The sequence below is a fragment of the Anabrus simplex genome, chromosome 5, assembly GCF_040414725.1.
Source record: "Anabrus simplex isolate iqAnaSimp1 chromosome 5, ASM4041472v1, whole genome shotgun sequence".
NCBI classification, from domain to species: domain Eukaryota; kingdom Metazoa; phylum Arthropoda; class Insecta; order Orthoptera; family Tettigoniidae; genus Anabrus; species Anabrus simplex.
In genome coordinates, this window is record NC_090269.1 from 314,385,642 (window position 1) to 314,410,856 (window position 25,215).

At 37.6% G+C, this 25,215-nt stretch overlaps 1 protein-coding gene across 1 annotated transcript in view; it reads right to left on the reverse strand.

The window, feature by feature from the left end:
• The window catches only part of Ak6 (adenylate kinase isoenzyme 6), a 53,769-nt gene that overhangs the window by 25,615 nt on the left and 2,939 nt on the right, over positions 1-25,215 (reverse strand). Inside the window, exons 2-3 of the mRNA XM_067147540.1 lie at positions 16,602-16,753; positions 8,310-8,455 (exon numbers count right to left, since the gene is read on the reverse strand). Of these exons, the coding sequence (XP_067003641.1) occupies positions 8,310-8,455; positions 16,602-16,753 (298 nt within the window). The remainder of the gene's footprint in view (positions 1-8,309; positions 8,456-16,601; positions 16,754-25,215) is intronic.

The following is a 25,215-nucleotide window of genomic DNA, read 5'->3' on the forward strand; positions in this document are numbered from 1 at the left end:
GTGAATATTACTATGTCGTACTTGCTTATGGTGTTATCTGGTGGTAAGGCCATTGCTCCCCTAATTCCTTCAACGTTCCATAGCAGTCCTGTGTATTCATTATGTTTGCTGTCTTTTTCTATTTTGTTGGTTGAGGCAGTTTTACATGCTATCTTGGAAATTGTCCTTTTGGTTTTCATTTTGTTCTGTGGTATGTATGATGTGGCACTTGTTGTTCCTTGATTGCTTCCTTGGGGTATCTTCGTTAAGTTAATCAAGGAGGGCTCCTTCAGTTTTCTGTTGACTCCGAAAGAACCTATAGCGTCTGACTATTACATTAGCTGGCCAGAACCCTGGGTCTGATACTGAGTTCATATATTTAAAGGGGATGCCAACTTTCAATGCTTTATTGAGTCCGCTTTTGGATATTTCTTCATAGGTTATGCTTCCTTCAATCACGTTTCTGATTAGGAATTTTTCTACTGTCTCCTGTGTGGAATTTGAATTTATCTTTCCCAGGAGGAGCCAGGCTGTCTTTTCGGCTGCACATAGTTCGTCTTCATGTTGATTCGTACCGATCAGTGCTTCTTGTTGGTTTCTTCTGGGTTGTGTTCTTCCATTCCTTACTTCTCTCCAGCCCTCATTGTTTCTTTCCTCTTCTATATTTCCGTTTGAGTGTTGATTGTTATCCAGGTTAATTTGCGTGTTGTTCTGTATTTGAGGTGGAGTCGATGTTTCCTTTTCAGCGATTGCTTGTTCTCTGTGTTCAGAAATTGTGGTATTTGGGTTGGAGATGTGGTTGTTTTTTCACTTTCTCACTGTCTGGGTCGGTTTTGCATTGTTTCTTTCAGATGGAACATTTATTGCTTCTTCTTTTTGTGTTTTATCTAATGTTATGTTTAATTTTTGTTGGATGAAATCGGTCATTTTCTCTATTTTCCTTGATAACTCCTCTATTTTGGGGTTGTTTATCGCTATCCCTTCTATTTTCTCCATGATCTCCTGAGTCATGTCTCTCTTGTACTTCATTTCTTCTAATATGGCTTTGCAATCTCCGCACATCCACATTACTGTCGGATTTTTTATTATGGACACTCGAGTTTAGGCTTTAATTACAAACGAACCAATAGGCCTATTGGTTTGCGAGTTATACCAATATTTTCCTTGTTTAATTCTACATTCATTAGCTTATATAAGGCACCTTGTTTTTGACATTCATTAAATATTTTTTATTTGTGGTTGTGTCCGACTCGTTGGCTGAATGGTCAGCGTACTGGCCTTCGGTTAAGAGGGTCCCGGGTTCGATTCCCGGCCGGGTCGGGGATTTTAACCTTCATTGGTTATTTCCAGTGACCTGGGGGCTGGGTGTTTGTGCTGTCCCCAACATCCCTGCAACTCACACACCACACATAACACTATCCTCCACCACAATAACACGCAGTTACCTACACACGGCAGATGCCGCCCACCCTCATCGGAGGGTCTGCCTTACAAGGGTTGCACTCGGCTAGAAATAGCCACACGATAAAAAAAAAAAAAAAAAAAAAAAAAATTTGTGGTTGTAATAAATATTGCCTGCATTTTTGGCTTCTTCTGTAGGAAGCGCTCACTTAGCAATATACACAAGGAAAACTACTTGTCTGATGGTAATGAAATTTTTATATGTTATAACCACATGTATTTGTAGTGTAATACTCAATTTACAATTTTCTTCAACCACCCCAAAAAAAGTTCTTATCATTTTTCGAAAGCAACTTTTTCTCAGCCCAGGATAGACGTACAGCAACAAACTTGGGCTTGTTTTGAAGCAGCCAGTCATGGTTATCAGAAACTACAACAACTGTAACCGTACAATGAAGTACCAAATTTATGAAGAGTAATATTGAAGGGAGGTTTTGTGTACGCCAGACCTTGCGATTAACAGCAGGCCGGGTGGTGAAATCGGGCGCAGTGTTGCCGCGTTCAGTAGTAATCTCGCGCGCAACAAACACAGCTTTTAATTTACTTTCAACTTGCAATGATTTTGAGTGCTATTTGTTTCTTTCAATGTGAGCGGGAAAAAGTAGGGGACAAAAGGTTCCCTGTGTACCAGAAGGCGGCAGATTGCCTTGGATTATTGCTGTCGTCAGTGAAGAGAGTAAGAGGCACTTCAAAAGAGAATGATGGAAATACGTCATCCAGCTCAAGAAAGGAGTAGTGTGTGAGACCGATGCGTCCGAAAATCCATCTCAATGATTTTACTTTGGGCACAATATGAAGAAATATGCCCGATTTTTATATGAATAAGATATTTCCCACAATTAAAAGCCTCCACATGAAACTGTTAGAAAATATGGCGGATTTTCCTGATATGTCAATTTCTACAATTTTTAAAGTAGTTCAAAGCTTGGGATTCAGATTCAAAAAAATAAAAAGGTAACCAGTGCCAATTGAATCTCTGACAGTTGCTACATTCCGACATACCAACCTTAGACGAATTAGAGACTTACGAGCATAGGGCTACAATATCTTCTTTACAGACGAGGCCTGGTGCGGACAGCACCATACTGTGAAATATGGGGGGGGGGGGGGGGGCAAGAAAACGTGGGTGAAGCTTTAGAAAACAACTTTGACAACTAAAATCTGTACAGAGGGTACATCAGCAAATTTACGGATGGCGTGGAGGGTTCAAAACACGCCTGGAGCTGGGAAACGCATCATAATTTTTAACACCGGAAGTGAAGGAGGTTTTTTTGACGGTGCAGAACTTTAATTTATTGGCAAGAAGGGAAGGGGTGGTTACCACAATGAGATGAACTCGACTCATTATGAAGAATGGTTCACGAAAGTCCTGAGTTTATTGCCTCAAAGGTCGGCTGTCGTTATAGATCAACCTCCATATCATACGATAGTCGATCTTTCATCTCAAAACACGAACATGTCATGGCTGAAACCTGAAATTATATCTTGGATAACATCAAAGAACATCCGGGAGATAGTGGGTTCGAACCCCACTGTCGGCAGCCCTGAAAATGGTTTTCTGTGGTTTCCCATTTTCACACCAGGCAAATGCTGGGGCTGTACCTTAATTAAGCCCACGGTCGCTTCCTTCCCATTCGTAGGTCCTTCCTGTCCCAGTCACCATAAGACCTATCTATGTTGGTGCGACGTAAAGCAATTAGAAAAAAACAAAAACAAAAAAAAAAACATCAAAGAATATTTCACTACCACCTGGGATTGACGATAATAACAAATTAAATAAATCAAAGCTGATTGTCCTTGCCAGGGCTTATTTTCTACTACTGTCTGAAAATGTCCTTTATTTCGAGCCAGTCATAATCAACATGAATGACAGCAGCACAGATTCATCGGAACACAGTGATTTTTCAGACCAAGAAAATTGATAGAATTAAATATTGTAAATATATGTACACAATAATGCAAATAACTCTTGTAAAAATTGTACAGTGTGATATTTCTAAATTAGGAAGTCAACCATTTTTAAACCTGCCACTGAAGGTCCAAAGCCCTTATGAGAAAAGGTGATGGGAAGTGGAATTTATAAGAGGAAATAAAATTAAAGGTTGAAAGTAAACGAAAAGCTGTGTTCGTTGCGCGCGTGATTACTACTGAATGCGGCAACACTGCGTTCAATTTCACCAGCCGGCCTCCTGTTAATCGCACAGTCCGGCGTACACAAAACCTCCTTTCAATATTACTCTTCATAAATTCGGTACCACACTGTACGGTTACAGTTGTTGTAGTTTCTGATAACCATGACAGTGCTTCAAAACAAGCCCAAGTTTGCTGCTGTACGCCTATCCTGGGCTGAGAAAGAGTTGCTTTAAAAAAATAATAAATTTTTTCCGGGGTGGTTCAAAAAAATTGTAACTCGAGTATTACACTACAAATACATGTGGTTGCAACATATAAAAATTTCATTACCATCAGACAAGTAGTTTTCCTTGTATATATTCCAAAGTGAGCACTTGCTAGAGAAGAAGCCAAAAACCCAGGCAATTTTTAATACAACCACAAATAAAAAATATTTAATGAACGTCAAAAACAATGTGTCTTACATAATCTAATGTAGAATTAAACAAGGAAAATACTGGTATAACTTGCATTGCAATGGGCCTATTGGTTCGTTTGTAATTAAAGCCTAAACTACCGAGCTCGATAGCTGCAGTCGCTTAAGTGCGGCCAGTATCCAGAATTCGGGAGATAGTAGGTTCGAACCCTACTGTCGGCAGCCCTGAAAATGGTTTTCCATTTTCACACCAAGCAAATGCTGGGGCTGTACCTTAATTAAGGCCATGGCCGCTTCCTTCCCACTCCTAGCCCTTTCCTGTCCCATCGTCGCCATAAGACCTATCTGTGTCGGTGCGACGTAAAGCAACTAGCAAAAAAAAAAAAAAAAGCCTAAACTCGAGTGTCCATAATAAAAAATCCGACAGTAGATTGCTACTGGATTTGCTCAGCATTCTCCTTGTTTAAATCCTGCACAGTCTTTACGGTACCAGAGCGAGCAAGCTCCATCACATTTTACGGCTGCAGAATTTCCATCAAATTCCTGTTTACAGGAACTTCAATCCTCTTTCGTCTAAATTTCCGTTTTCTTTGGAGTCATCGCTGTGTATATTCTTTGACTTTTGGTGTTCTTTTCGTTTTCCTCTGAGAATTCCTCTTAGCGAGAAAAGCTATTTTTGCTCTCAATTATCGCAAACCGGAATAAGATGGCGGCTTATCGACGTAGCACACGTGAGATATTTAACGGTTTCAAATACACAATATTACACTGTTTTTCCTATAACTAATACGGCTTGAGATGTCTCTTTTTATGTTACTATTAACTATTCCACCTTCATAACACAGCACTCGATATATATTTTAAAAATACATCACTTTGAAACTTGCACTGTTGTGATGGCAGTTACACTGCATTTTTAAAGAACTCCCGTATACTGAGTGATACACACGATTAAGCACAGTTATAAATTAACACATAGCACTTATCACTCTTAAAACAAGCTATTCCACGTAGAAGTGAACGCACAAGTTCCCTCCTTTATCTTGGAATCCTAAGAACCCTGGGCTGTTGTTTACAACTATCTTTAAACACATATACAGATGAAATCTTGTACTGCTTAATAAGGATAATTTTGCTGATTACCTTCTTGATCGGTTGACATACAAGAAGGAGCCAAAATTCTTCCCAGACTTCTGTAAGGACAATACGAACGTCGAGATGATATCACATTGCAGACCGGGTGCCCTTCACCCCATGCACATCCCTGTTCCTGGCCACTTTCTAATAAACTGTCAGAACTTCACTAGCTTTCGAAGGACTACTTCCTGAATAGTTGTTGAAATGCAGGTAGGTAAGTATTTGTTGAAATCTATTTTGGCTCATAGTTTTCGGAAATATGGGGTTTTCTGTTAGGGGATCGGTTGGCCAGTATTCATTCAGACATGATTTCTTCACCTGCCCTATCAATATACACAGAGCAATATTTTATTAATTTCCCTGCTAGTGACATTAGTCCAATTTAGTGCTTTGCGGGATACGTTATGAGAATGTGAATTCTGCTCATAGAATAAGTTTGTCTGCTCAGCCACATACTGAAAAAATTCCTCACCAAACATAAGTCCTGCTACTTGGCCTAGTTTCCAGATTCATTAGGCCATACCTTTATACCAGGAGCACATTCAAAATCCTCTAGCCTAGGTTCACTGTTATCCATAACCCAGTTGTCAGATGGTGGTGGTGGTGATTATTGTTTTAAGAGGAAGTACAACTAGGCAACCATCCTCTATTTAACACTAATCAGAGAGAAGAAATGGAAGGGGTCCGACACTTCGAAAAATGAAGATATTGGCCAAAGGAAGACAAGGGCCACGAAGGGCGTGAAAATGAAAGACTCCCTAGCCCTCGCAAACCTAATAGCGTCGGGGTCTGAAAAGAACAAGAGTTGACCAAGAGAGGTCGGATAGGATAGATGAAAGTGAGGAGCCTGGCACAAGTAAGTGGAAGCAATGCCGGGACTCAGTTGAGGGCCCCGTGGTCGCCAGCCCACGTTCCAAAGTTCAGAGCCCCTGGGGCCCCTTTTAGTCGCCTCTTACGACAGGCAGGGGATACCGTGGGTGTTATTCTACCGCCCCCACCCACAGGGGGACCAGTTGTCAGAAAACACTACATTATTTACAATATTTAAAATATTTACACCCGTAACACAATTATCAGACTCGTTCTGCGCTACGTGAGTTCCACACCTTGAAGATAAGTCTATATTCTTGTCATCATTGGAAACATTTCTGTTAAAAGATATTCCATCATCAAACTCTAAATATTCCACATCATTTGGACATTCGGAGCCTGTATCAGCATATAATTCGCGAATAACTTCATCCTTGTCTAAACACGTGCGATTCCTGGGCGCTGCCATCTTGCATGGCTCTTCGAACTTTGTAAACATGTTGTCAGGAGATGCAAAGAAAATCTGTGATATGAAGAATAATCAAAAAGAAATGCAACTATCGATTGTGTAGAACCATACATAACAAAGCTCTATCACCCTTGACCTCCAAATAGTTCCGGTATATCTCAAAAGATAGCACTAAACTTCAGTCTGCTGCTAACACGAGATAACTAGGGACCGGTCTGCATCGTGTTAAGAATGGTCTGAATCATAAGTCAGATGAAGCAGTGTTACCATATAACAGACATTGGGATTCCTGTAAATCTTTGGCGAATTGAAAGTGTCCACCGCTGCAAATCAGCCCCTTTTCCGGGAAAGGATTGAATCAAACAGTTTCTGACTTTCTTGGAAGTGGCAAGCTATTCTGAAAAGCATGCAATTCAGTGCTCAAGGATTCCAGTTGTAACCCCTTGATTGAATACACTCGTACTGCAGCGAGCTCGGACGCTTATAGTTCTCCAGCAGATTTTTGTGCTGAACTTGTGGCTTGTCAACAGATGAAGGAAGCAATTGTGCATGCTTAACATCGCAATCGCAGCACAGCACTGGAAATATTCAGAAATGGCTCTTACTAAATATGTGTTGTACATTATTCCCTTAGTTTATAGACAATCCTCTTCCATAGTACATAGTTTCTGTACCATGTGATAGAATATACTTCAGGTAAATCCTCCTGCTGATACCTGTGTCCATTTGTGATTCCTAATTAGTCTGCTATTATTACACAGGGATTAACATGTTAGTCCTACCCATTTGATCTGAATTCAATACCTAGCTCCTTAACTGGATTTATTCCTTCATCCATCTTTTCCACACATCCACTAACTTCTAGTGAAACATAGTTTTCTTTTTTACAAATGGTTTTACATCACACTGACTCAGATAGGTTTTATGGCAATGATTTGATAGGACAGGGCTAGGACTGGGAAGGAGGCAACCATGGCCTTAATTTGTCAGGTGTGAAAATGGGAAATCGTAGAAAACCAGCCACAGAAAAACATGCCATCTCCCCGAATGCAAGCTTACAGCTACATGGCCCGAAATGTGCAACCACAAATCTGGATAGAAGAAAGTGATGATTATGACTCATAAAGGGGTGCAAATAAGGATAAAATATTTAGAAGCCCACCAAAAAAATGTACAGACCCATTTTTCTTACATGATTTACTGCTTATAGAAAGACTGGCATGATTTCTTGAATCAAGTCTCTTGTACCTGTATAGGGCTAAAATTTGTCACCCTTGTTAGACATACAGTATATGCATTAGTGGTGAAGTACTTTCAACGGAGTCACCTGTCTTTTTTCCATCTGTTGATTGGCAGTTGGTGTACTCAGCTTATTGGAAACACCGACACAAAGAACGTTAAGTGGTACATTTACATTTGATGCACTACTATAGTCAATGCTTTTGAATTTTTAGGAAATCTTTAGTCTTTTTCTAAAAAAGAACATTCTATTTGTTTGATGCAACATACCACTGGTTACTGAAACAAAATTGTTGTATGTAATTTCAACAAAACTCGTAAATGAGAGATGGCAGACAACTGTATACAAACGACACAATGCCACCTGCTTGTTCACTCCAGTATGTGCTCACCGGTGAACCAAGATCAGGGTAAATAAAGTAATGTATCTGGTCACACATTCGTATCAGAGACATCACAAAATAATATGAAGTTATTCAAGACATTCATTGTAGAATGTGCATTTTTAAATGATTTTCTTTAATTCTATCCCTTGTAATAATGGAAACTTAAGGCCCTGTGGAAATAATGTGGACATCTGCTTATTTTTACCCTTGGATTGATAAATCATATTCTATAAGGGAAATTTAAAACTAGTTTAATGAGAAAACACATCTATGAACTTACCTTTGGACCAAACGGTCATACAGAGTTGTATTATCCGTTCGCAGAACAAATACAATATCAAACCATCGTTCGGGGAAGAAGTCACAGCCATGATAATCAACTATTTTTCCTCCATCTGCCATCAATTCCTCCATCTGGTCAAGAACCTTAACAGATTATAAACACATGTATGTTCATAAAATACAATTTTACTATTTAAAAAACACACACAGAGAAAGTAAAGAGGTGGAGAACAATGATCTACCAGCTAAGTACGCATTAACAGGATACATTTATGAATTAGGATAGAATGATTTGGGAACTGCACACACGCAGTAAACCACAAACATACAGTTAAAGGAATGGTTTAAAATACCGTATTTCTTCAAGTAATCCCTGCATATTTTTTAAAACAAATTGAGGCACAAAATTGGGGTGTGGGTTTTATTTGCATCAAGGTTGGCAACACGTTCCTGGCTCACCTAGATTTTGATGTTAGGTGTATAGTTATGCTTTGTGTAACCACAGATGGAATAAAACTGTCCCCATATGTCATATTTAAAAGGAAAACTATTCAGACCTTTAATTATAAATGGCCTTTACATAAAAAAAAAAAAAGGTATTTTACAGAGTAATTTAAATTCAAAATGTTTCTGCCTCATTACAGAACGTGTCTTTCAGAGCGTGCAGGGGTAGCTTTCAACACTTTCACTCACATCAGTCTGTCTATAGTGTGTTTCATAGTTGCTAAGTTCAAGTGAAATCATATATTCTTTTGTATTCGGCGTTTTAAGGAATGCCACATATCACGTAGCAGGCAGTGTGCAAAGAAGCAGAATCCACTAAGACTGGTGATGCCGACAGTAGGCGAAAAAGCGTGGCTCATAATTATAATAAATTCGTACGTAAAGAACAATATTGTCAAGGCCGATGAAATGGCATTTTATTTTTTTATGTATTTTATTTTTACTGCCAAGCCCAAATGGACTTATGGTTTTAAAGGAGATGGGGTCACTGTACTGCATTACAATGCAGATGGAGGTGAAAGACTTCCTCCCTTTGTCATAGGAAAGTTTGATAAGCCATGATGTTTTAAGGGCGTCGGGCACTTTGCGTGCAAGTAAAAGGCATCTAAAAATGCAAACAGTGCAGTAAACCAAAAAATAAAACACTTGCATACGGGAGCCAGCATAATTTGTCCTCGTCTTTGAATGGTGTCTTTTTTTTCAATGCGTAAGGTTATGTTTGCCAGTGAGTTATCCATGTGCATTATTTGAATAATGTAAATGCACCTTGTTGGATACATTTTGGAAATATATTTTTTCCATGGCATTTGAAATATTTAAACTGTGAATCAATGTTAACTGCATGCAGTAGTGGGTATCGCATATCTGCCAACTTTACAAAACCAAAAATCGGGAGATTTTGATATGAAAATCAGGAAAAATCAGGAGATACAATTGGTCAAAACTGCTTATTCTACATGTCTTGCACAATATAGTACTACGATATATTTATAACACTTATTGTCTCAAAGCCTGACTGTTGCTATACGAGTCTACAAGGCTAAAAACTACACATCTCTATTCCCTCACAGGAAGTATGTGAGTAAGATGATCGGTCTCTGATAAGCCTACCGAAAATAGTATAAACTCATGCTCCACATGTGTGAATCAGTCATGCACGCATTACTTAGCAAATGCATAGATTAATATATTGCATCAAGCGCCCGTGCGTTTATCCGAAGCGCAATGCTATTTGGATCAAGTAAGAAGCTGATGTACTCGTGCTTAGCTACGTAATTCTCAGAAAGACTGTCCTTATAGTTTTTTTTTTTGCTAGTTGCTTTACGTCGCACCGACACAGATAGGTCTTATGGCGACGATGGGACAGGGAAGGGCTAGGAGTGGGAAGGAAGCGGCCGTGGCCTTAATTAAGGTACAGCCCCAGCATTTGCCTGGTGTGAAAATGGGAAACCACGGAAAACCATTTTCAGGGTTGCCGACAGTGGGGTTCGAACCTACTATCTCCCGAATACTGGCCGCACTTAAACGACTGCAGCTATCGAGCTCGGTGTCCTTATAGTTTTCCGAACTGATGTCAACATAGGTCATTACTATGACAAAGATGCCAACTTTTAACAAAGGCAATTCGTAATGCAGCCGTCAAGGCATGGGGTAAATTTTTTTTTTTTTTTTCCGAGATCTTACTAACTTACATATCATTGAAAAATCAATGAACAACATACATTTCAACCAGATGTAACATATTCAAAGACTGGCATATAAAGAGTGTATGATTCTTGTCTGCTAAAGTAACAGGTGATCTGCAGTACATATTTGAGTGGTTGAAGGATCGTTTATTTTGATGAGTACAGTAGTTGCTCGCTTAGCAGCTTGTAGTTCCTGTTTGGTAAATGTGCACCGTGACATGCTTTTTCTTTTGATATCATGTGCATCCTCTGCACTAACAGAGCACTAAACGGCACGGAGTTCATATTAGCACGGAATTCAGTCTTGTTCTTCCTCACCATGCGCATCTGAAAAATCACGGCTACACACACTACAAAACACGTGTGAATGAGATTTTGAGGAACAGGGTCATTTCTTCCAGTATTTCTCCCTAAATTTTCGAACTTTTTTTGGTTTACTAGTGTCACTAGTCATGGTAACGTCATCACACATATTTTCCAGCGAAAGAAATTACTTCATTATTTCAAACCTTTTGCATTTCATAACTCACGATTAACATATATCCTAGAATAGCAATATATGTAATTTTCGCAACCAAAATCGCAATAAATACTTCAACAGTCACGCACACAGTATTCACAATGAAACGGAGTTTGTCACCACTTTGCCGCCAAAACAAAGTCAAAAGAACTCGCATACTTGTTAGATTAGTATTTCTGAGAATAATAAGCAGTAAGTTCCTGTGATAGGGAACTGAATACCATCAGAAAAACACTCTATCCACTACTGATGTACCAATAAAATATTTTATTTGACTTTCTTATTGTTATTCTAACAAATCAGAAATCGATTTTACGTTCAATCCAAGGCACTTTCCTGAAGATATTACCCCCGTTCCCACACCTTTCAGCCCTGGCTTAAACGTAGTCCCTCCTTCTCCGCTTCATCCATCCCGCCTACCCCGTCCTTCCCCTACATTCCAAATCTTCCTCACTCATATTCCCACACAGCAGTCATACACTATCTGCCACGCTCAGCACACTGCTGCGCAAGGTGAGTAACCTTTACTTTGTTGTTCAAACCTCCCCTTCTTCCTTAATCTTTGCGCTAACATTGGCTTTTATCTTATTGTTTATTAGGTCCAATTTGCTCCGCAATGAACTGATACATCTTCATCGATCTTCTTACAAACATTTATTCGACCTTTATGCACTGCGATTGCCTCAGTACCTCAGACCTCTACTTGAAGTTCATCCAATGATATGTTTTTTTAATTTGCTTACATTATGTGTATGACTTATTCCTTTACATTAGTATCAGCAAGGTCATACAACTGTTAGAACTTATGTGAAAGACACACATTTTAAAAATAATTAGTACCTAAAACCTATTAATTTTTACTTTAGCAGCATATAAATGCCATACTCTGAAGCATTTGTGCTTGTTTACGTCATGTTTATAACTTAACAGCGTTAAGCAAGGTCATACCATCACCAGAACTCACGTGAAAGATACACTTTTTAGACCAATTAGTACCTAGAAATACATTAGCACTTCTCCAACAACATGTTCTGAAGCATTTATTTTACGAACTTTTATCATATTTGTAACGGCATTCAATTTGCCATAATACTAAAAATTTAATTTGCTTACATTATGTGTATGGCTTATACAACTGTTAGAACTTGTGAAAGACATGCATTTTAAAAACAATTAGTACCTAAAACCTATTAATTTTTACTTCAGCAGCATATAAATGTCATACTCAAGCAACTGATTTAAGAACAGAGCAGTCTGCAAGTTTCTACCAGTGTGTAAGACACATTGTATGGAACAAAGATGTGCCAATGAAGTGCAAGAAGGTTTTATACTCGTCCTATTATAAACCTATACGGTACTGACCTATGCTTCAGCAGCCTGGACGTTAACTAAGCGGAACCAGCTCAAATGAGGTTATTGAGGAGCATACAGTGAAAGACAAGACGAGATAGAATACGAAATGAGGAAATAAGGAGAAGCATGGGAGAGTGTAAACTTAAAGAAGAGACTGATATACCAAAGCTAAAATAGTTTGGACACATGATGAGAATGCCAGGAGACAGAATACCAAAGAGAACATTCATGGATACAGAGACTGGAAAGAGGCCCAGGGGACGTCTTAAAATGAGATGGAGGAGCTCTGTTGTGGACTGTATTGCAAATAGAGGAGTTGATAGCAATAAAGTACTAGAAGATGAATGGTGGAAAGATTGAGTAAGGTGGAGGGCTTTGGTACACTACCCTACCCACAGAGAATCTGGAAAAGGGAATGGATGAAGAAGAAAAGAAGACTAAAATACATGTGCTTTTATCATCTCTGTCTCTCCTCATCATCTAACTTTTAAGCTTGTCAATGTCGTATTTGTTATTTTAACTAAAATGTCATGTTAAAAATGTATTGTTTTAGGAACTTTTGACTGAATTGTATAATTGAATGTTTAGGGTCGAAACTGGTACCAAATAAATTTTAATCTGTAATGTAAAAAACTGCATTGCAAAAGTATATTGTATTGAATAGGTGGAATTGTAAATTTTACTTAAATCTATATATATATATATATAAAATAACTTATCCTGACTGACTGACTGATTCATCATTGTCGAGCCAAAACTACTGGACATAAAGAAATGACATTTTGGGCATAGATTCATATTAAGATGTAGGTGCTTGCTAAGAGAGGATATTTGGATATTCCTTCGCTAAGGGGGTGAAAAGGGAGTTGAAATTTTAAAATGAATATATCTATATCTCAAAACTTTAAAAGTTTACAGACGTAAAAATTGGTATTTAGAATCTTCTTTAAAAATAAGGAAACACGTATTTTTTCTCTTTTCAGAAAATCCAATAGGAGGGTGAAAAACGGTCAAAAAGTGTTTGAACGCCTTTAATCAGGATACCGGTACTTATATCTCAGAAACTGAAGATATTACAGACCTGAAAATTGGTACTTTTGATCTCTTTTAAAAATAAAGAAACACATATTTTTTTGTTTTTGGAAAATCCAATTAATGGGAGGGTGAAATGGGGGGGGGGGGTGATTTTTTAAAATGAGTGCATCTATATCTCAAAACTTTTAATGTTTACAGATGTAAAAATTGGTATTTAGAATCTTCATTAAAAGTAAAGAAACACATATTTTTTTGTTTTCAGAAAATCCCAATAGGAGGGGTGAAAGGGGGTGACAAATAGGTTGAATGCCTTTAATGAGAATACTTAAATCTCAGAAACTGAAGATATTACAGACCTGAAAATTGGTATTTTTGATCTCTTTAAAAAATAAAGAAACACGTATTTTTTGTTTTCTGCAAATCCCAATAGGAGGGGTGTAAAAGGGTTGAATGCCATTAATGAGGATACATGTATCTCAGAAACTGAAGATATTACAGAACTGAAAATTTGTATATGGTATTCCTTTAAAAATAAAGAAACACGTATTTTTTGTTTTTGGAAAATCCAATTACTGGCAGTTAAATAGGAGTGACAAATCAGGGTGAATTTTTCGAAAGACTATATATCTGAGAAACGTAAAATGTTACAGACGTAAAAAGTAGGTATCTGGAATTTCCTGTAAATGTAAAAAAACATAGGTGATTTGTTTTTGGAAACTCCCCTTAAGGGGACATAAAAAGGGGTGAAATTTTAAAATGAGAATTTCTACAGTATATATCAAAAAACTTAACATGTTACAGAAGTGAAAATGGTATTTTTTATCTCTATTAAAAATAAAGAAACGTGTATTTTAGTTTTCGGAAATACCACTTGGGGTGGGGGTGGGGGGTGTAAAAGTTACTGAAAATGGTGTTGATTTCTTTTAATTAGGTTACTGATATTTCAAAAATGAAGTTGTTACAGATGTGAAATTTGATATTTGGAATCTGCTTTAAAAGTAAAGAAACACGTATTTTCGGAAAATCCAATGAAGGGGGGTGTGTGTGTGTGTGTGAAAGAATTGAAAAATTATTTGACTTAATTGTATGAGAATACATACATCTAATAAAAATAAAGCTGTAATAGACGTGAAAATTGGTATTTGGATTTCCTTTAAAAACAAAGAAAAACGAGTTTTGTGGGGGGGGGGGGGGACCATCTTGAGAGGCAGGAGTGAAAAGGAGTTGAATTCCTTTCACGAGGACACATAAATCAAAAACTGAAGAAGTTAGAGTCGTGATAATTGGTAATTAGAAGATCCTTTACTATTAAAGAAACAAGTAATTTTTTCCGGAAAATTCACTTAGGGGCGGGGAAGTGTGAAAGGAAGTGAAAAAAAGTGAATTATTTTTATGTGGATATATCTCAAAACTGAAGGTAATAGACATGAACATTTGTGTTTGGAATCCCCTTTAAACATAAAGAAACACGCCTTCTTTTAATTTTTGGGGGGGTAAATAAACTTAACGGAGGCAGGGTGTAAAAGGAGACGAGACCAACTGATTTTACTGTTCATAATGTACTTATAAGGAGCCTCCGTTGTTCAGGCGGCAGCGCGCCGGCCTCTCACAGCTGGGTTCCATGGTTCAAATCCTGGTCACTCCATGTGACATTCGTGCTGGACAAAACGGAGGCGGGACAGGATTTTCTCTGGACACTCCGGTTTTCCCTGTCATCATTCATTCCAGCAACACTGTCCAATATTTCATTTCATTTGTCATTCATCGATCATTGCCCCAGAGGAGTGCTTCGGCAGCCGGCACAATTCCTATTGTCGCCGCTAGATGGGGCTTTATTCATTCCATTCCTGACCCCGTCGAATGACTGGAAACAAGCTGTAAATTTTCGATGTACTTATTCTGATCATAAACCGATCATTTTTAATCTTTCCTGGGTTCGATTTCAACAGCCACCTTTTCCTTCGGAGAACGATCTTAGATTACAGTAGACTCTCCTGGCATATAAATAAAAATGTAAACACATTTGAAATAAACGACAGGAATGAGATTGACCGTCAAATTGTTCACCTCTATAATAAGGTCAATAATGCACGGAAGTATGTCATTCGTATCGCCAGAAATCCTGCACACTTACCTACGCGCGACAATGGTGCTGGTCACATTGTCAACAATGACAATGGCAGCAGATGTAATTTACTGCCAAGTAGCGGTTTTGCAACTTGCTGTGAAGTCCAGAACATCTAATAATAATAATAATAATAATAATAATGATGATGACGTTCTGGACCGGCGTCAAATTGTGCGAACCGTGCTGGAAACAGGTCCTGGCCTGGTAATGACTACGAATACAGTCCGGCCGCGGGTTCAGTACCGCCAAGGCACCCAAGACGACACCAACCCGGATCTCCTTCAGGATTTGATCCATACTAAAAATGCTTATAGGAAAAGATGGCAAAGATTTAGGGACCCAACTGACCGCATGGAATACCTGGACCTAGCTCGGGAAGTACGAAATCGATTGCTGGAAAGAAAGATTGAAAAATGTGAGTAACTTTGCCGTAATCTCTCAGAAAATGAGTCAGATCGCGAATTTTGGCGGATTGTCTCAGAAAACGAGTCAGATCCCGAATTTCGGAGGATTATATATAAAACGTTAAGCATTCAATTATAAATTTCATAATAATACCGTAGCGAAGCACAGGTATCTTGCTATTAAATATATATGTTAAAAGAAACAGTCCCTATGATAGGGAACTGAATTCCATAAAAAACCACTCTATTCACTATTGAATTGTAAAATTTGGTATATCTAATTAGCGAGATAACGATTTGTTAATATTTGTATGTTTCATTGAAAGTTTAAGTCGGAGGGTAAGGGGAAGACAATCACTTTCAACTACCCTGAGATAGTTTTGAGCACCAATGATAGCATATCTCTATCAATTGTGGTAATTAAGATATTGTAAATATTCTTCAATTATTGTCACACCAGCAAGAACCATCTGCTATCAGACTAGTGTAGGTTGAAATTTAACAGAAACATCAGCAAGGTTGATACACACTGCAGATGCATTTGACATAATTATTTGACATACTCTATTTTGTCAAACATTAACGAAAACTTGTAGTACATAAATATCTAAAGTCTATGTATTAATTTAATCAATGGCATACTTCCATTTTTGCTACTAACCTTATCTTCGTCTAAAATGGGACACTGATAAATAGCATCATATTCCTCGAAGCAATTATTTTCTTTTGCTATCTGACCGACATCAAGCCATTCCAACCCAGTCCGTTCCATAAGTTGCTGGCACAAAGATGATTTTCCAACACCGGGAGTACCTGTAAACAACCAAAGGTTTGACAACTTTATGAAAGAGAAGCAACAGGGATATAACGGTCAGATATTCAGATATAAAACTGATGCCTTCAATGTTGAGCATTAAAATCTAAACGCCATTCAAAAGAGAAAGGATTTTGATTTAACACTCATCTGCAGTAACTTTAATCAAGAATTGAGCCACAAATGACTCAGGGCAGTTTGGCTGAGTATCAAGCAAGTTGGCTATATGGTTTGGGTCATGTAGCTGTGAGACTGCATTCAGGAGATGGTGAGTTCAAAAATCACTGTCGGCAACCTAGAATATGGTTTTCTGTAGTTTCCCATTTTCAAACCAGGCAAATGCTGGGGCTAAACTAGAATTTAGCCCAAGGCCACTTCCTTCCCTGACCTAGCCTCATACTATCCCATCATCACCATAAGACATGCCTGTGTCAGTGTAATGAAAATTTAAAAGGTTGTGTGCCAGTAGAGAAGGAAATCTCTGGTAAGTAAGGTAGGGAAGGTACATATCACAATACACTACACAATTATGATATTTTTGTCAACTGAATTTTGTTATGAAACAATATAGACACTAACAGAAGTGGTATAAGTGATTATGAAGCTGTTTTTGTCATAGTTAAAATTAAATGTAATAATTAGGAATGTTCTAATAGTAGGAACATCAAGCAGTACCATACAGTTCAAAAGACAGGCGTAAGGGAGTTTAAAGGAAGTAATTACGATCAGTGAAAAATGATAAATAAAAATGTAAATAGCTTTTCGTAATGGCTTTAAAGGAACTGCTGAGGAGTGTGAAAACAGGTATCCTTGAAGGTGATAAGGAATGGTATGCCTAAAGACCCAGTATATTATGACAGAGTAATATAAAATTTAAGGAGAAAGTGAAGGTTAGAAAGAAATAGAATGATTGTGGAAGTAAGGACTGAATGACTTGCTATGAAATTGAATTAAGCAAAAATGTCAGCTACATGATGTAGCAAGCACAACTGGCAGTCATGTCAATTTTTAGTGAAAAATGGAAGGGTATGTGTAGGTATTTTAATGCAGAAACAGGTTCCAAGAAGGACATTCCAAGATTGAGCGAGCTGGCCGTGCGGTTAGGGGCACACACCTGTGAGCTTGCATTCAGGAGACAGTGAGTTCGAACCTCACAGTTGGCAGCCCTGAAGATGGTTTTCCGTGGTTTCCCATTTTCACACCAGGCAAATGCTGGGGCTGTAACTTAAATAAGGCCATGGCTACTTCCTTCCCACTCCTAACCTTTCCCTATCCCATCGCAGCTATAATACCTATCTGCGTTGGTGCGATGTAAAGCAGACTGAAATAGAAATAAATAAATACAGACATTCCAAGAATCATAAATGGCCAAGAGGAGTGGATATGTGAAGATTTACAGAAGGCAGAAGTATTTAATCAGCATACTTAGAGAGAAGGAACAAGAAAGGGAATACATAATACGGTGAACACAACAGCAGGTCAGCGTGGGAAGAGGGAGCAATAGAAAGAGATGATAATAATAATAATAATAATAATAATAATAATAATAATAATGTTATTGGCTTTATGTCCCACTAACTACTATTGTGGTTTCCAGAGACGGTGAGGTGCCAGAATTTAGTCCTCCAGGAGTTCTTTTACGTGCCAGTAAATCTACCAACATGAGGCTGATGTATTTCAGTATCTTCAAATACCACCGGACTGAGCCAGGATCAAACTTTCCAAGTTGGGGTCAGAAGGCCAGTGCCTCAAACCGTCTGAGCCACTCAGCCTGGCAGGAGGAGAAAAGGTCAGGAGGAGAATAAGTCAAACATGAAAAGATTTAAGGATAAGGACAGTCACCGTGTCTTCATAAAATGCTGTCTTTGAATAGATAGACTTGCTCTCCTCCAGAACCCAGTTCTTCTACATCCGTCTCTTCTCAGCCTCTGACAAGATCATTTCTGCTTTCCAGCTTCAACAGGAGGGCGAGTAAATGGCAGTCTATGAAGATGTGGAAAAAGCCTTTGTCTTTATGTGTTTACATGTTTGTGCTTGTCTCCACTTTCTGTTACTTCCTCTTCCCACGCTAACCTGCCATTATGCTCGTCCTATTATGTGTTCCTTCTCTCTATGTATTACTTGATTTGACATTTATTTGTTCCTTTCCAATGCCAGTATGTTAAGATTTTTTGGTATAAAGATAATGTACTGGTAGAGGAGGTGACTAAGATTAGTGAAGTACTGAAATTTAGCTATGATAACAAAGATATTTACAAAAAGGTACTAAAGTTGGAAATCAGAAAAGCAGCTGAAATTGAGTGGAACTGATAAGATTTCTGGGGATATATTACCATAATGGAAGTACTTAATACTGATTACTCACTGAATGAAGGAGCTATACCAAAATGAAAGAGGAATTGCAGTAGTAGCCCCACTACACAAAGGAAAGGATGATAAACATAAAGTGGGTAATCCAAGGCCAATCAGCTCTGCATGTACTGAAAAAGCATTCTTTATGATTATATTAGACAAATTTGCACAATTATTAACTGGTTTGATAGAAGGCAATTCAGATTTAGGAAAGGCTATTCCAGTGAGACTAAACTTATAGGATTCCAGCAAGATACAGCAGATATTTAAAATTTAAGGTTTTTGATATGGTAGATCATGGAAGACTTCTGACAAAAATGAGGGCTATTGACTAGACAAAAGAGTGACTGAAAGGTTGGTTAAATTTCTAGAAAATATAACTCGGAGAATTAGAGGTCACTTTAGCGATCCTTTTCACATCTTCTACCTTTACAATACAATTTGCGTCTTTATTAACAAAGCAAAGCAAAGCAAAGTCACCTACGTACAGGCCATGAAGGTCCTTGGAGGAGTGGAAGGTAAAGGCTTCCACCATTGTTAACCTCGGCACGTGATGGGGTAGAGTGGTTAGCTCTATGCCCGGCCGCCTTTGCCCCCAGGAATTAACATGGTACTCATTTTTGGTGTAGGCTGAGTGAACCTCAGGGCCATATGCACCTCTGGAAGTGGAAATCTTGTTTCTTAAATTTTACGACTTTCTGACGGGGATTCTAACCCACGTCCTTCCGGGCGAACCGAGCACACCTTTACCGCCTCGGCCAGGCAGCCTCTCTTTATTAATAAACTACATTAAAACTGATACGTTTCATCCCTAGCGGGACATCATCATCATAATCTTAAAATAATCAAATTTATTTTAAATTGTTCCACCTATTTAATACATACAGTTCTTTTGAACACTTATGACTTATACATTATAAATCATTATTGGGACATGTTTTGCCCTGTGTAGCGGGCATCATCAGCCTATACCTCTTCCTCAAAAACACAAATATTCAGGATCCCGATTATTTTTTCCTTAACAGACTACATTACTATTTTTTTTTTGCTAGTTGCACTAACACAGATAGGTCTTATGGCGACGATGGAATAGGAAAGGCCTAGGAGTTGGAAGGAAGCGTCTGTGGCCTTTAGTGAGGTACAGCCCCAGCATTTGCCTGGTGTAAAAATGGGAAACTGCGGAAAACCATCTTCAGGGCTGCCGACAGTGGGATTTGAACCCACTATCTCCCGGATGCAAGCCAACAGCCACGCGCCCCTAACCGCATGGCCAACTCGCCTGGTACTTTACTATTTAAACTTGCAAGATATAAGTTAAAAATACATTTCAGTGTGTCTATCTTAATTAACTGGTGGAATGTTTGTAACGGTATATAAAATTCTTAATATACTAGCTGTTAAAATGTTCAGTGGAAACACTTGTTTTGTAACACATTAGAATGTCTTCATAAAGTTGGCCCTATTATATCTTATAGGTCATTGTCTCTTATAGAATAAAGATCACATTTACACACAAGGAAATACCACATAATTTACATTTATCATCATCCACTGGATTAAGAATCTGGTTAAAAATGTCAAAATGTTAATTAGACATCTTGGTGATGGACAACATAATTATACGTAAAACACGTAGATAATATGAAGGATTAAAATAGTTTATCCAGTTTGTGGTGTTATGTTTGGTCCTTTCTATTATTATTATTATTATGAATGTTGGCGCCGGTATTGTTGAGGAAGCTTCAGTTAATCTTGATGAGTAGTGTTTATGAGGTTGATTATCAACATGTTGGGTGTGTCAATTCTTGCCACAGTTCTTGTTGTTAGTCTAATGGGAGACTTTCGGAATTATAACTTGTTGGAGGAAGAATTACTTCCAGATCAGAAAGTAAAGATGTTTAAGCGTCTGTAACAAAATTAAAAAGGTTGTTTTAGAAGTGAAATTGATAGTGGCTGCAACTAAAAACTTTACTACAGACCTTTCTGCTTAGCTCCTCTTGTCTTGCGTGGCAAGTTTGTATTGCTTGCAATACCGGCTCAACTGGATACAACTGAGCTTGAATTTCGTGTTTTGTAACAGTGTGATGTCTTTGGTAGGGGGGGCGTGGGGAAATGAGGGATGGGTGGAGTGTTATGCACTTGGTTTGTCGGTGGGGGCGTGTGTGTAGGGGATAATTGGGAGGAAACCGTGTTGTTTGAAACTATTGGAGTTGTAGAGGGGGAAAATTTGAAAATATTATTGAACATGCATCCCTTCATTTTTAATTTAATTTAATTTGGGTATTATTTCGAAAATGGAGTTCTTGTCATCTGATGTGTCATTTAACTTACGGTTTTTATTAAATTAATGGTCCAAAAAATGTGTATATATTTTTGTATTCATTCATTCGTTTCTTGTTTAACTTTTTGAGAATTGTTAGGTCTTGGGTCTATTGTTGTATAATGATGGCCTGTATCTTTCATATGCATGCTCATTGCAGAAAACTTATTGTGTTTGTTGGCATTAAAATGTTCTTGGTATCTCGTATGAAAGCTGCGACCTGTCCAATGTATGAAACTAAACATTACGAACATGTCAGTCTGTAAATTCCTGTACTTGTGTAAGGATCATTTTTAAGGTTTACAACTTTATGATTAAAAAATTTGCTTTGATTACAGTTTTGGGTTTTGTATGCTATTTTGACATTTTGTTTTTTAAGGTAGATGCAGGGGTTGTTATACGTAAATGCAGCATAAATGGACTTATCTGGTTTGTCTGGAGTGAGGGTTGTCACTTTATTAATGATCCTATTGATCATTTCCATGCTATATCCATTAAATTTGGCTAGATTCTTTATGTATTTCAATCCGGTTTTTCAGTTTTTGGGTGTAAGGGGAATCCTAAACGCTCTGTAGATTAAACTGTAATATGCGGCTTGTTTCTGTGACGTCGGATGTAATGAATAATTTTTTTTATTGTTATTGGGGAGTTTGCTGGTTTTCTATATATTTGAAAATTAAAACTGTTATTTAAGCATGTTGTAGTAATGTCCAAGAAATTTAATGAATTGTTAATTTCGCCTTCTTTTGTAAATTTTATATTTTGTTCTCAGGAATTGAGAAATTTTAAGATCTTGTCACTATTATCTAGTTCATTATCTATTATTACGGATGTGTCATCTTAGATAATGTAGCCAAAGATTAATTCCTTTTACTTCTGTCAATATTTTATTTTATTCTAAAAAGTCCATGTATATGTCCGCTAAAATTCCTGATATGGGGTCACTCATTGACAGGCCTTTTTGGTGGTATATTTTACCATTAAAGGTAAAATAGTTGTTTGTTAATACGAAGTTTAATAACTTTATGAACTCTTCAATTCCAAAATTACTTAGATGGCTGTGTTTGGCAAGATTTTCTTTTATAATTTTGACAATTTCATTTGTTGGGATATTGGGGTACATGTTTGTTACGTCGAAAGAGCACATTATGTTTTTAGGTTGTATTTTGAATTTATTTAATCTATCACAAAAATCTATTGAGTTTTGTATTGGGTCGGTTTTATAAAATTTGTAATGTTTTTTGAGGAAACTATGTAAAAATCTTGAGGATTTGTAAATTGGGCTATTTCTACTGTTTATTATGGGTCTTATGGAGGGTTTATTTTTTGTGAATTTTTGGTAATACTCTTGCTGTGGGTATTTTGGGGTTCATGTTAATTAGTTTTTGTTGTTCCTGTTCTTTTAGTAGGAATGTTGAACTTTTCAGTAAAGTGGTAAAACAATGCTGTGTTTCAACTAACAGATCTTTGTTGACTATTATGTAGGATGTGACTGAGAAGAATTCTTCTGTTTTTTAAATGTAATTGATTTTGTTCATCAATACAGTTGCTCCTCCTTTATCACCTTTTGTAACTATTATATTATTAGTTTCTATTTTGGTTTTTAATTCTTGGCTCAGTTTATGGTTGGAGTACTCAGAGTTATTTTTTTATTTCCTTGGCTAAAATAGGAAGTTTTTTTCCTTATCTCATATCTTGTCTCATTCTGTTGTTCCAAAGGAAGTTTAGCTATGTTTGATTCAATTTCAGCTTATGTTGCAATGGTGTCCTTCTCTTTGTGTGAACCAGGCCATTTGAACTTAAGTCCTAAATTGAGGGTAGTTATTTCATCATCAGAGAGCTGTGTATTCAACATGTTGATGGTGAGCTAAGTGTTATTGGTTATGGGGTTATAGTTTGTGTTTTCTTTGTTCTGGCTATTTTTATTTGGATTGGAAACTTTTAGCTGTACAAGTTTTCCTTCTAATGTTCTTTATTACCTAATATTTTTGTCATTTTATTGTTTACGTGAATTTGGGAAGAATACCATTCAAATGGGGCTAAACATTGTGAGACAGATAAATGTGTCCTGTATAGCTGAATGTTTAGGTGTGTCTTCTTTTTGTATAGTAGTTTAATTTCATTCTTTAACCAGATTTCATTAACTTTGTTTACAGTATTGACTAAGTTAGTGGTAGAACATTTCCTTTGTGTTCGTTTTAAGAATTTAGGTATTATGTTAACTTTTAAACATTTTTAAGAAAATTAATGTCTTTTGTTAATTTACCGATTTTGATTTTGAGGTTGAGATATTTTGTTTAGCCTGGTTGGCTTTTACATTACAGGTACCAAGTATCGAACCCCCTTAAAAAACAAAATGTCAAAATACCATACAAAACCCAAAACAGTAATCAAAGCAGATTTTTTAATCACAACATTGTAAACCTTAAAAATGATCCTTACACAAGTTCAGGAATTTACAGACTGACAAGTTTGCAATGTTTAGTTTCATACATTGGACAGACAGCTCGCAGCTTCCATACCGGATACCAAGAACATTTTAACGCCAACAAACACAATAAGTTTTTTGCAACGAGTACGCACATGAAAGATACAGGCCATCATTATGGGGTGAAAGTTCCTTTTGGGGATCATTGTAAGTATCTAGGCGTTAATATAAGGAAAGATCTTCATTGGGGTAATCACATAAATGGGATTGTAAATAAAGGGTACAGATCTCTGCACATGGTTATGAGGGTGTTTAGGGGTTGTAGTAAGGATATAAAGGAGAGGGCATATAAGTCTCTGGTAAGACCCCAACTAGAGTATGGTTCCAGTGTACGGGATCCTCACCAGGATTACCTGATTCAAGAACTTGAAAAAATCCAAAGAAAAGCAGCTCGATTTGATCTGGGTGATTTCTGACAAAAGAGTAGCATTACAAAAATGTTGCAAAGTTTGGGCTGGGTAGAATTGAGAGAAAGAAGGAGAGCTGCTCGACTAAGTGGTATGTTGATATAGATATTGATTCCCATAGGGAATCTGAAATTATTAAGTGGTATGTTCCTAGCTGTCAGCGGAGAGATGGCATGGAATGACATTAGTAGACGAATAGGTTTGAATGGCGTCTATAAAAGTAGGAAAGATCACAATATGAAGATAAAGTTGGAATTCAAGAGGACAAACTGGGGCAAATATTCATTTATAGGAAGGGGAGTTAGGGATTGGAATAACTTACCAAGGGAGATGTTCAATAAATTTCCAATTTCTTTGAAATCATTTAGGAAAAGGCTAGGAAAACAACAGATAGGGAATCTGCCACCTGGGCGACTGCCCTAAATGCAGATCTGTATTGACTGATTGATCGATAAAGCTGGAGGTAACAGCATGTAACACTGTGCACATAAACCAGCTCAGGTGGTGGTCAAGCTAATGGTTACTTGGCCAAGAAGGGTAAGAGAAATTTTTTTTGCTAGCTGCTTTACGTCACACCGACACAGATAGGTCTTATAGCGACAATGGGACAGGAAAGGCCTAGGAATGAGAAGGAAGCAGCTGTTGCCTTAATTAAGGTACAGCCTCAGCATTTGCCTGGTGTGAAGATGGGAAACCATGGAAAACCATTTTCAGGGCTGGAGACAGTGGGGTTCGAACCAACTATCTCCCAGATGCGAGCTCACAGCTGCGCGCTCCTAACCGCACGACCAACTCGCCTGGTCGGTAAGAGAATCAGAAGATGACCAAGGTGACAATGGTCAGACTCAGTTTTTAATAATTTCAGGGCAAGAGGAGTGGAACTAGATACCATAG